Source organism: Sarcophilus harrisii, chromosome 2, assembly GCF_902635505.1.
Source record: "Sarcophilus harrisii chromosome 2, mSarHar1.11, whole genome shotgun sequence".
Classification (NCBI taxonomy): Eukaryota; Metazoa; Chordata; class Mammalia; order Dasyuromorphia; family Dasyuridae; genus Sarcophilus; species Sarcophilus harrisii.
Window position 1 is genome coordinate 381,861,344 of NC_045427.1, and position 12,394 is coordinate 381,873,737.

Genomic DNA, 12,394 nt, shown 5'->3' on the forward strand with positions numbered 1-12,394 from the left:
GAGGGGCTGTGGGGCTGATTAATTTATCTCCCTTAGATCACCATCCACACACCTCTGGGAGCCATGAACTCCCTATATTTGGGGAAGTAAAGACAGTAAGCAGCAGCTTCCTCACTTAAGGGAGGAAAAAAAAAAATCATAGATTTAGAGCCAGAAAGGAACTTAGATTTCATTTTATCTCCACCCCCCCCCCTTTTTTTTTTTACAGATTAAGATTTTTTTTTTTTTTTACAGATTTATGAGACTACAGAAGAAAATTAGTCTGCCCAGATCACCTGGGGATTAAGCAGCAAAACTGGAATTTGAACCCATCTTCTGCCTCAGGTGTTCTGCTTTCCAACGGACCTGCTGCTGTTTCTCAGCCCTGATCACCTCCCTCAGAGCCCATGAGCCCCTACAGACCTTGCTTAGTTTCTTCTTTTTTCTGCTTCTCCTCTTCCAGGGCTTTCATCTTGGCGTCATATTCATCAGCCAGGGCCTTCCACTCCTTGCGGTTATTGGTGATACCATCCAGCATGGGGGTGATCTGCTCGTGAAAGCGGGAAAACTCCTGGAAGAGAAGATGAGGTCTGTCACCTTAGGCCCAAGGAACAGCTGGCAGAAAGGTTCCGGTGCTCCATTATTCCAAGGAAGGGAGGGATGCTCTTGTAGGAGAGCTCTTCCTTATACAGAGGCCTCCCTATAACTTCTCCCTCTGTTCCTGTTCTGCCTTCTAAGGTCAAGCCAAAGGAATCGAATCCCTCTTCCTCAAAATTGTTTTCCAAATATTTATAGTGATGCCTTCTAGTCCAATGGTACAGTTTCAAGTTCTCTCAAGATTCTGATCATCCTTCCCTGGATATATTCCAGTTTGTCAGTGGTCCTCTTCAAATGTACTTAGGACTTATCTCATTGTTTAGCCAAGGAAATGAGTCCAGAAAGGTAAAGTGACTGACTGCCTAACATCTCGCAGCAAATTAATGATGGAACCAAGATTGAAATTCAGGGCTCCTGACTTCTGCTCTCTTGCTGATTCTAAACCCCTTCTGTCTTTTGCTCTTGGAAAACCACATATCTGTGCACAGTGGACATGTATGTATATATGTATAAACATACATATATGTTTGCGGTACATATGAGTATGTATAGATATGCGCACACACACGTACGTATTGTATATGTGTGGGTACATTTTATATATTTTTTATATGTACATTTTATACACATACACACATATCCTTCCTAGCAAAATATAAGTTTTCTAAGGAAGAGACACTTTTTTTATATACCTTTATACCCTTAATGTCTAGGACCATGTATACAGGTGCTTAATAAACCTTTGTTAATTAAATACCTCTATGGATAATCAAGGATTATCTGTCCTTTTTAATAAAATTAAGCTAACAATTGTAAATTTATGAGTTATCTTAATAAATTATTTATCCTTCTGTAGAATCCTTTGGACATTCCATGTAACAACCTTCTCCTCTAACTATGGGCATGCAGAATTTTGTATTGAAAGGAAAAAAAGTCTGACTTTTAGTCTCAACTCTTCCACTGATTGCTTCCATAGCCTTAATAAGCCGTTCATAGATTCTGAGCCTCAATTCCCTCATCTGTAAAATAAGGATAATCATATTTAGAGTTAGAGAGTATGGGATAGCCATACTCCCTCATCTTATAATTTGATAAAATGAGGCCAGAAAAGGGAATCAACTTTGTCCAAAGTCATAGAACTACTACAGAGCAGGGGTGAAATTTACACTCAGGTCCTATGACTCTTTCCACTCCTTTGGTCTTTGAATATTATGGATCTGTTGTGAAGAGCAAATGAAACCAAAATAATCTTAATAATAAAACTCAGGACGCCCATTTATAAAGATTTCACAGTTTATAAAGCCCTTTCCCCTCATACCTGCCCTGGAAAAGAGAAAAAAGATATAAATATGATAATAATAATAATAAATAGTTGACAGCTCTAAAATATTTTGATGTTTGTAAAGTGCTTTGTGTCTATTATTTTGTGTACTCCCACAACAATGGTGAGGAAGACGATGTTATTATACCTTTCTTACAGATGGGAAAACTGAGGCTAAGTGATATTAAGTGACTTACCTAGGGTTACCCAGCTATGAAGTATCTAAAGAAAAGCTGGAGTGCAGTTCTTCTTGCCTTCTATGCCATGCTATTTTTTTATTCCCTTTTAAAGAAGGGAAACCCAAGGATCAAAACAGGTAATGGATTGTCCATAGTCTCAGAATCAAGACTTGAACAGAGGCCTGCTCCCAAATCACGTATTCTTTCCCTTGTTAACCACAATCAGAAAGGCAAGCAATTGATCTGTGGGGCAGGAGGGCAGCAGCTATTGCTAATAACTTTAATAAGAACTTCTTTTTCTTTAAGTTAGGAATCCTTAACTTTTTTTTAAATATATCATGACCATTTTAGCAATATGATAAAGTCAATGGTCATTTTCCTAGAATATATTTTTTCTCAGATGCAAAGAATATATGTATGTCTATGTATATATGTGTATATATGCATATGTGTGCATGTATATATATATATGTGTGTGTGTATATAGATATAGATACTCATTTCCCCCCACTATACCATCTCTAACACTGGGCTCCCTCATATTTTATAAAAAACTTAGGGACAATTATCTTCTGCAAGATGACAGACACATTGATCTGTAAATTTTATGTCATATACATAGTTCCACATGGGTTGTGTGTATTTCTCCATGAAATGTGACAATGAAGTGAGTTCTCATCTCTAATAATAATAGTTATAGCTAACCTTTATATTGAGTTTTAATGTTTGCAAATATATGTATGTGTATGTAATTACAAAGGTAGATCAGGATACTGGAAAAACAAATCCACAGATCACAAGTTTAAGGCAGCCTGGTCTAGGCTAAAACCAGGCCTGACTTGCCATGTTTCTCAGCTGATCCTTGTATAGAAACTGGCTTCTGTCCAGAAGAAGAGCCAAGTTCGTTCTCTGGTGGAGCCCCTGAGCTCTGGAAATGATGATTGCCTGGATGGCCTTCACCACGCGTGTGTCTGTCACCCTTTGCTGCACATGTCTCCTGCCTGAATCACTGAGTGGGATTTTCTGCAAGACACAAGCTTACTCCAAAGGGCTTAGGCAATGAGGATTCCATGATGCAAAGTCAGCACAGCTGAATCCTTGGTTACATATTCCAAACTCTTCAATATGGGCTTCTTTGCCTGTGTGAGAGACTGTGTTAGGGACACCTTTCACACAGCCCTGAGACACATGTGAAAACAGTTGAAAGCCATGGAAAAAAAACTTTTTTCTCCTGAGTATGTGGGAGGAGGGCAAAGTAAGGGGAACCAGATATGTGCTTCTAGAAAACAGGCTCCTGCCCTGGATGAAAGTCAGACCCACCTTGTAGACAAAAGTGCAGACAAAGTCGATGAAACCGACTTGCAGCTTGGGGAGTTCATCTGCTTTATTCCTGTCCATCATGGGCTGTCAGCAGAGCGTGGAGAAAAGAAGGCAGGGCACATTATTCCTTCTTAGTCACAGAACCATCCCCTGTTCAGCTCTCCCCAAGGCTCAAAGGCTTCTCAGCATTCTCTCCATGTGTTGTCTCAGGAGGCAGCCCTTCTCCTGACTGGCATCCTATGAGACTTTGTATTCACAAACTCACCAGAGGGCAAAAAAAAAGGAACCAAATGTGGCCTTTATTGTCAGATGGGGAAGATTCAGTTGGAGATGGTTGTTACAGATATATGTGGAAATGACCAAGATATATACATATGTAGGTATCCACATATCTACATGTGTACATATGAAAGTAATACATTTTTAAAAATTAAAAAAATTATAAAAAACCAACAACAAAACACATATGCTGCTATGGTAAAAGACACTTTTGCCTTTAACTTTCATTGATCCAAATTAAATAGCAGAAGCAAGAAGTGGGTGACCTCAGGCTCTGCTGACATAGGCCATCAGAAGCCACCCTTTATGCTACCTAAAACAGAACTTTGGCTTCCCTTTTTGATATAAACACAGTATAGAATGGATCCTTATGGAGTAAGTAGGTCTATATTCATCTTCCTTTTCAGGAAATAACCTCTAAGAGGCTTGGTAGATTCTAGTTCTAGTCCAATAGAAGTAGGGACAGAAGAATCTGAGGGTTGAAGGGAGGTATGGGAAGATTTACATTGGACAAAACAAGATGGTAGAATTTAGAGTTGGGAGAGATCTCAGCCCATTGGCAAATTATTCAACTTTTTGAAACCTGTTTCTACATCTATAAAATGTACATAGAGTTTAGAGCTAAAAGGGGCCATAAGGTCTAATGCAACCACATCATTTTAGGATTTAGACCATTGATGCCCCAAAATTTCAAGACATTTACCAATTATTACACTAATAGTGGCAAAATTGAGATTGGAACCCAGGTCCTTTAATTTCAACCTGCCATTTCCCCCCTACCATACCACCTTAATACTGGGTTCCCTCAATATTTAAAAAAAGAAATTTAGGAATAATTTTCTTCTGCAAGGAGACCCAGTGATCTGGGAGACCCAGTGATTTTATGTCATGAGTGGAATACTATACATAGGTCTATTTAGGTTGTGCATATTTTTCCATGAAGTGTAGCCATGGAGTATGTTTTTATCTCTAATAATAATAGTAATAGCTAACATTTACATTGAGTTTTAATGTTTGCATTTTGCATACATCTCATTTGATCTTTATCTTGTCAGTTGCTAATATTCCCATTTCACAGATGAAAAAACTGGGATCAGGAGGCATTAAATGACTTGTTCATGGGTACATAGCTAGGAAGTGTCTGAGGGCAAGATTTGAACTCAGGCCTTTCTTACTCTATAGGCAGTATTCCTTACCCTAGACTTCTTTTTTTTTTTTTTTAAATTTTTTTTTTTTTTTTGAGAATTAAATTGAGCATTCAGTTGAGTTATTAGGATAGGAATCTAGGAACTAGGCCCTTGCTACTGCATAATATTCCTTTTATTCTTCTCTAATTGACTCTTTATTATTATTATTATTATAGCTTTTTATAGACAAAATATATGCATGGGTAATTTTTCAACCTTGACCCTTGAAAACACTTCTGTTTGAACTTTTCCCTTCCTTCCCTCCATCTCCTCTCCTAGATGGCAGGTAGTATCATATATGTTAAATGTTAAAGTATATCTTAAATACAATATATGTGTAAATATTTATACAGTTCCCTTGTCGCACAAGAAAAATCAGATTTAGAATGGTAAAAATAACCTGGAAAGAAAAACAAAATGCAAGGATTCCACACTCATTTCCCAGTGTTCTTTCGCTGGGTGTGGCTGGTTCTATTCATCACTGATCAGTTGGAACCTAGACTTCTTTTTTAAGGCAGCTAGATGGCACAGTGAATAAAGCACCTTCCCTGAAGTAGGAGGACCTAAGTTTAAATCCAGACTCAGATACTCAACACTACTAGCTGTGTGATCCTAGGTAAAACCATTAAATAGATTTCCTTTTTTTTTTTTTTTTTGGAGAGACAATTAGGGTTAAGTGACTTGCCCAGGACCATACAGCTAAGTGTTAGGTGTCTGAGGCTGAATTTGAATTCAGGTTCTCCTGACTCCATGGCCAGTGCTCCATCCACTGTGCTATTTAGTTGCCCCTACTCTAGACTTCCTAGGTGTTTATTTTATGAAATTTCTACTCACAATAGGGTTCTGCTGGAGCACACTTCTCTCCAAATCTCCTTGTTCCCAGAATTCAGCAGCCACCAAAAGAGCCACCTGCCAACAATAAAAGGGTAAAAATTCCAGATCATCCCGCCAAAGAGCGCCTACAGCTGAGGTTTTCTGGACTAAAGAGAGGCCTGTAGTGTGATCTTTGTATATGGAATCCATCGTGTAAACATTACTCAACTGAGATTCTTTGAAGGGTATTCAGTGATTGCAAATGCTCTCTCAGTTTTGAAGTTAACAGGGAGTCAGGATGGGGCCCCCAACACTTCTATGAGAAAAAGAGCAAGAAGAGGTTCCCCCAAATCACCCTCTCCCCAAAAGAATATAAGTTTATATGTACCTTGCTCTGAACTTCCCAGGGCTTAGTTATAGCAGACAAATCACAGGCAGTCATCATCATTGCCCTGGGGACACAAGACAATGATTAATAGACATAAAGGAGATAGTATAGGCTCAACTCTCTGGTTCTAAAATGGAAGCTGATGCAGAATTCAATGAGCTTAAATTAAGCAATGATGTAATAGTGAAATAAGACACTCTCTCTACTCTCAAGAAGCTTATAATCTGCTATAGAGGAAACAATATAATAATAATATAACATTTAACTAGTACTTACTATGTGTTAGGCACTGAATTTTATGAGACAATTTTATAATTATTATCTTATTTGATCTTAATAACAAGTTACCCTGGAAAGGTAGGTGGCTATTAAATACCCATTTTATAGATGAGGAAACTGAAACAAACATAGGTTAACTGACTTGCCCAGGATCTCACAGCTTAGTAGGCCAGATTGGAACTCTGGTCTTCCTGAGTCTAGGTCGGGAGCCACCTAGAAGCCCCAGTATGCATACAGGTAAGTATAATGTAAAGAGTGAGTGTGATATGGAGGAAAGGAAAGATCCATACAAAGTGCTCTATGAAAATTTAAGGAGGAAAAGATCTTTTTCATCTAGGGGTGACCCAGGGCGGAAGGAAGTATGTATTCAGGAATACCTCAGAAAAGAGATTACACCTGGATTTCCTTAAAGGAAAAGTGGGGAGAGATTTCAATAGGCAGAAATGAGGAGAATGAATTTCAGGCAAAGAAATTAAATTAAACAGATTAGGGAAAATATTTGCAGTGGATATATTCGATGGCTTCCAGAATCCATAAGGAACAGATATATAAAAGTATGGTGGGATATTGGAATCTATTGTCTAATACTGATATGCACAACTTCCCCAAGTATGTCTCTTTTGAGGACTTCATTCCTCTCATTTCCTAAGAGAGGGAGAAAAGGAGGAAAAGTTTTGTAAGTAAGGTTAGGAATTTGATTAAGAATGCAACAGAGTTAGGCTGCTACCTCAGGGCCATATTCCTCATGGTCATTTCAAATGAAGGCAGAGAAGAACTGTGCCAGAAGTTAAGATCGGGCTCTAAGATCCTAGAAACAGACTCACTGGAGAAGCAAGTCATGGAAAGCAGATGGGGGCAAAACCATAACAATGAGGACTGGACTCCGGGGCCAAAAAAGATGTCTGGTAAGATGCTAATTTGTCTGAGCCAGACAAAATCTAAGCCAGAGGAGAGCAGATAAAAGATAAGGATTCCATTTTTTCTCTCCACTTTTCCTTGTAAGGATAACATATATTTGTTCCAAAGCTAATTTATTTCTTTTTTCCTTCAAAATTGATTTTTTTTCATTTCTATTCACTTAGTCTCTAAAAGCTAGTGTTAAGATAAAAATGTGTTTAGCCACTGCATTACTGACTTGTATGTGTTTTGCTTGCTTAAAAGCATCTGAGAAGAAAAAGTTACGTTTGGCACAAATTTTCACTTTTTACAACCACTCTTGCTAGAAATTAATACACACTTCTCAGCAGAAAAATAGTCAAGCAGCAGAAGCAGTTTCCAACAGGGAAAAAACAAATAGTTTATATGTTGTGTTCACAACAACACTATTGGATAGGCTCATTATTACTTCTATTTTTTTTTTTTTTTTTTTTGCTTTTTGCTGAGGCAATTGGGGTTAAGTGACTTGCCCAGGGTCACATAGCTAGGAGGTATTAAGTGTCTGAGACCAGATTTGAACTCAGGTCCTCCTGACTCCAGAGCTGGTGCTCTATCCACTGTGCCACCTAGCTGCCCCTATTATTTCTATTTTGTTGATAAGGAAACTGAGAGTAGGGTTAAGTGATTTACTTATTATGGTCACATAATAATAGAAAGAGAGAGACAATTTTATACTACAATGCATATGTTCATCAGAAACAGATAAACAGACAGGGGTATTCTCTAATTTCTGGGACCCTTCCCAGCATGGGATCTCAAGATGAATAAAATGTTTTCTTGGTTCATATTTTTACAACTTTCTCAAAGTAGAGAAGTACAAGTGAATGGGGACTCTTTATAGTATAGACTGAATTTAGCAAATCTGTGATTCAAGGTGGTATTGCAGACACTTTCCCTTTTCTCATTATTTCTTCCTGTGGCAAGATTAAAAGGGAACTCTTCCTTGAGATGGACCTTGTTGACTTGGGAGAAGACAGAGAAGAGCTGGGAATAGCTGGAATTGTCCTCACCTGGGTAGGGGCCAGCCAAGAGAAAATAATTAACCAGCTCTGCTGCTCATCAGTTTTCACCTTCATTCTTCCCATTCACCATAATGGCTATTGTGAATTTATCTATTCCTCCTCAAGCCTCCCCTAGCACCCCCTTTTCTCCACCTACTCAGTTGAGAACCTTGCCCTGCACCTTATCAAATTAAGGCCATTCACTAAGAGTTGAATTCTTTCCTTATCTTGCATTACTGAGATTTTTTCCCTCATTATTTCTTCCTTTACTCCAGTTTTACATGAGGAAGTTGTCTTCTTTGACTAGGTAAACTCCTCTACACGCCCAAGTGGTCTCATTCCACCCATCTTCTCTAGCAAATTATTCCCCCGTATAATATTCACTCTCACTAACCTTTTGCTCTCTGTCAACTGACTGCTTTTATGCTGCCCACAAACACAAGTGTGTCTCTTTTATTCTTAAAAATCCCACTTGATCAGACTATTTCTAATATCTCTCCTCCCTTTCATGATTAAACTCTTTGAGAAATCATTTCCGATACATTTCCTTTCCTCTCTAAACTTTTTCTTCTGAACTTTCTGCAGTCTGTCTTATGACCTCAACATTTAATTGGAATGTTCTTTCCAAAGTTACCAGTAATCTTTTAATTGCCAAGTCTAATGTCCTTGTCTCAGGGCTCATCTTTCTTGATTTCTCTCCAAACTTTAACTTATCGATCACCCTTTTCTCCTATGTATTCTCTTATATGTAGATTTCTATGACACTTCTCTCTCTTGGTTCTCTATTCTGATCACCTTTTCAGAGTATCCTTTGCTAGATGTTCATCCAAGTAATGTGCACTGACTTTGGATGTTTCCCAAGGGCTGACTCAGTTCCCCTTCTCTATCTGTACTATCCTGCTTGGCAATCTTATCAACTTCCAAGGATTCAATTATCGTCTCTATGCAGATAATTCCTAGATCTATTTATCTAGTCCTAAGCTCTCTCCTATCTCCAGTCTTACCTCTTGAACATCTTGAACTTAAGAGATACAAAACAAAACTTATTATTTCTCTTTATACTACTACTCAAACCCTCCCCTTTTCAAACTTCCTCATCACTGTACAATCTAAGGATACAATCATCTTCTGAGGCACTCTGGCTCTTAACTTCATGCCATATATCTAATCTGTTGCCAACTCTGACCTTGTCAAGCTGTCTCTCCCTGATAAATTCTATTTGTTCTCCATTACTTCCAGGAACAACTATAAAATTTTAACACACAACTTCAACCTCTTTCTGCCTTTTCAGTTTTCTTACCATTTACTCCCTTCTACTTACTCTATAATCCAGTTCCATGACAGTACATCTCCTGATTCCTGACTCCATGCCTTTGCCTTGGATATCCCCCATTCCTGGAATGCCCTCTGAATTAGTTTTTCCTTCCTAGAGTTTTGTAAGAAGCCTTTTCCAGGCTGCTCATCCTTTCCCCAGCTGCTAATCTTTTTCTTTTAAGGTTAACTAGAGAAAGAAAAAAGAAAAGAAACAAAAAAAGGAAGGAAGGAAGGAAAAAAGAAAGAAAGAGAGAGAGAAAGAAAGAAGGGAGGGAGGAAGGAAGGAAGGAAAGAAGGAAGAAAGGAAGGAATAAAGGGAAGAAGATCCTACCCTTGAGGAGCTCACAATCCAATAGATGAGACAACATGCTAATCATTACATAACAGATAAATAGAAAATGATCAAGAGAGAGAGAAGATTCTAGAATTAGGAGGGACCAGGAAAGGCTTGATAAAGAAGATGGTATTTTATCTGATACTTGAAGGAAGTCTGGGAAGCGAGGAGGGAGAATGTAGTAAGTACTTAATAAATGCTTGTTGGCTAACTGGCCTACTTTCCACTACTACTAGTAAGAACAATTTAGATTCTCCAGTTAAGAAATAGTTAAAAGGCATGAGCAGTTTGTAAAATAGAAAATATACATAACTAATAACCAAAGTAAAAGATGTTCAAATTCCCCAATAACAAGAAATACAAATCAAGATAAACTTATACTACCCTATTATTCACCAAATTAGCAAACATAATAGTCCTTACTGTCTCCCCTCAAAAAAAAAAAGATAAAATGCAACATTGGCAGGGTTATGAAAAGCTGTTGAATCAATAATTTTAAATTCCTATTAATACTCACATGACAATTTCCTTCCGAGTCTGTTCCAACATCATGTATTGGGTCCAATCCTGTTCATTGTCATAAGTTTTAGACTGATCCACTATCTTCTGGAACATTGTCCTTTTTCTGTAAAATATGACAAAATAATAAAGAGAATCCTGAAGTGACTGAAGGGAATGTACTGCATTTTGATATTCATTTATCTCTTAGATTATAAACTTCTTGAGGGCTGGAATTGTCTTTTGCCTCTTTTTCCATCTCCTGTGTTTCTCACAGATCCTGGTATATAGTTAGTACCTAATAAATGTATATTGATTGATATTTTTAGGTTTAATCCTATATAGCAAAGGTATAATCCAACTTAGCTATGATGAATTGTAACGATTAATCAACTAATCTTTGCTTTAAAGAACAGATAATAAAGATGGAGCACTATGGATACAAAATGTTTAATACTCTGCCAGATTCAGTCACTATGTATCTTGGTTTAGTCTACCTATTTTTTTACTGTTACATAAGAAAGCTTCAATGGGGGGGGGGGGGGGGGGGGAGAGTGCAGAGAGATGTTTAATAGGAAATGACTGTGATGTAAATAAACTAAGGCATCAATAAAACCCTAAAATATCCCCCAAACAAGGCCAGCTCATATGGATTCCCAAGATCCAACTATTAAATTTTCAGTGGGATGGCTTCCACCTTGAAAATCAGCAAATGCTACAAACCGAGGCTTAGTTTATTTTGTTGATTGTACAGACTTGAGAAAGGGACTGAGAAAATAAGATTCTTGAGAAAATGGACTAGCTTTCTTTTTGCTTATATCTGTATCCCTAGGCCTTAGCACAACGTCTGGCACATAATAAAAAAATGCTTACTACCTCTCTAGCTATGGACTGTGTTAGGATTGGCCATGCTTCTGGTGACCTTTTAAAAATGGAGGTCTCCTCTTTTAGTCTACTACCAAAAATAACAATCAATACTAGATGTACTTCTGAAAAATGTGACCTTTGTCCACAGAGAGAAGAGTTAGCTATCAGGGAATTCCCAGCCCCTGAGGGAAGAGAAGCCCATTGCTGGAAGAAAAGGTTTTTCTCTCTTCTTCCCAGCCTTCTCCTCGAGGACTCATGATATCTTACAGCAGAGCTAATCACCTAGTAGGAAAAACCACATCTAGAAGTAAGTGGGCCAATTGAGGGTTAAGGGAGAACATAGCTACAAATATTCAGTCTATGAAGTTGAGCTAAGGAGAGAAACAGATCCAGGTTGAATGGTTAACTGAATACCTGATCCAGAAAACATGGTAGCCAAGGGGAATAGCACAAGGAAACCAAGAAAAGGGGAAAGACGTTAGAGACATAGAGTGCTGAAGCCTAAATACTTTGGCCATATAATGAAAAGGCAAGATTCATTGGAAAAGACCCCGATGTGGGAAAGATTGAAGGCAAATGGAAAAGGAGATAGTAGGAGATAAAATGGATGGCTAGTGTGTCATGGAAGCTCTAATGTTCTGAGCTTGAACAGAATTCAGGAGATAGTGGAGAATAGAAGGACTTAATTGCAGTGGTCCATGGAATCAAAAAGAGTTGGCTATGACAGAATGACTGAACAATAATTGTTGCGGGTAATATGAACTGCCTTAGCCATATCTCTTCTCCAAGTGTGTGATTCTTTAGTGGAGGACTTCTATAATAGTATGCTCACATTTCCCACTCCCATGCCTGCATTCCTGCATTCCCTGCTGTGTGTAATAGTATTAGAATATGCTCTAAGATTATGGGAGAAATGTTTTATTACTATTGTTTTCCTGATACTTTACCTTTTTTAAGCCTCTTCTTTGCCTCATCTTGATTATCCACCTCTCAATTTTTCAGACTAATATCTATGTTCTGACTTCTCTTTCTTCCCTTTTCGGTTTTGATGCTTTAGCAAACCAAATCAGCTAAACACCATCGTCTATTCCTAAACCCTTTG

At 38.0% G+C, this 12,394-nt stretch overlaps 1 protein-coding gene across 1 annotated transcript in view; it reads right to left on the reverse strand.

Annotated features, from left to right (window-relative positions):
- Window positions 1-377: 377 nt before the first annotated feature.
- PDE6A (phosphodiesterase 6A) overlaps window positions 378-12,394 on the reverse strand; it is a 90,171-nt gene continuing 78,154 nt past the window's right edge. Inside the window, exons 17-21 of the mRNA XM_031953505.1 lie at window positions 10,445-10,552; window positions 6,064-6,127; window positions 5,697-5,771; window positions 3,397-3,480; window positions 378-550 (exon numbers count right to left, since the gene is read on the reverse strand). Coding sequence (XP_031809365.1) covers window positions 395-550; window positions 3,397-3,480; window positions 5,697-5,771; window positions 6,064-6,127; window positions 10,445-10,552 — 487 coding nt within the window. The 3' untranslated portion in view covers window positions 378-394. The remainder of the gene's footprint in view (window positions 551-3,396; window positions 3,481-5,696; window positions 5,772-6,063; window positions 6,128-10,444; window positions 10,553-12,394) is intronic.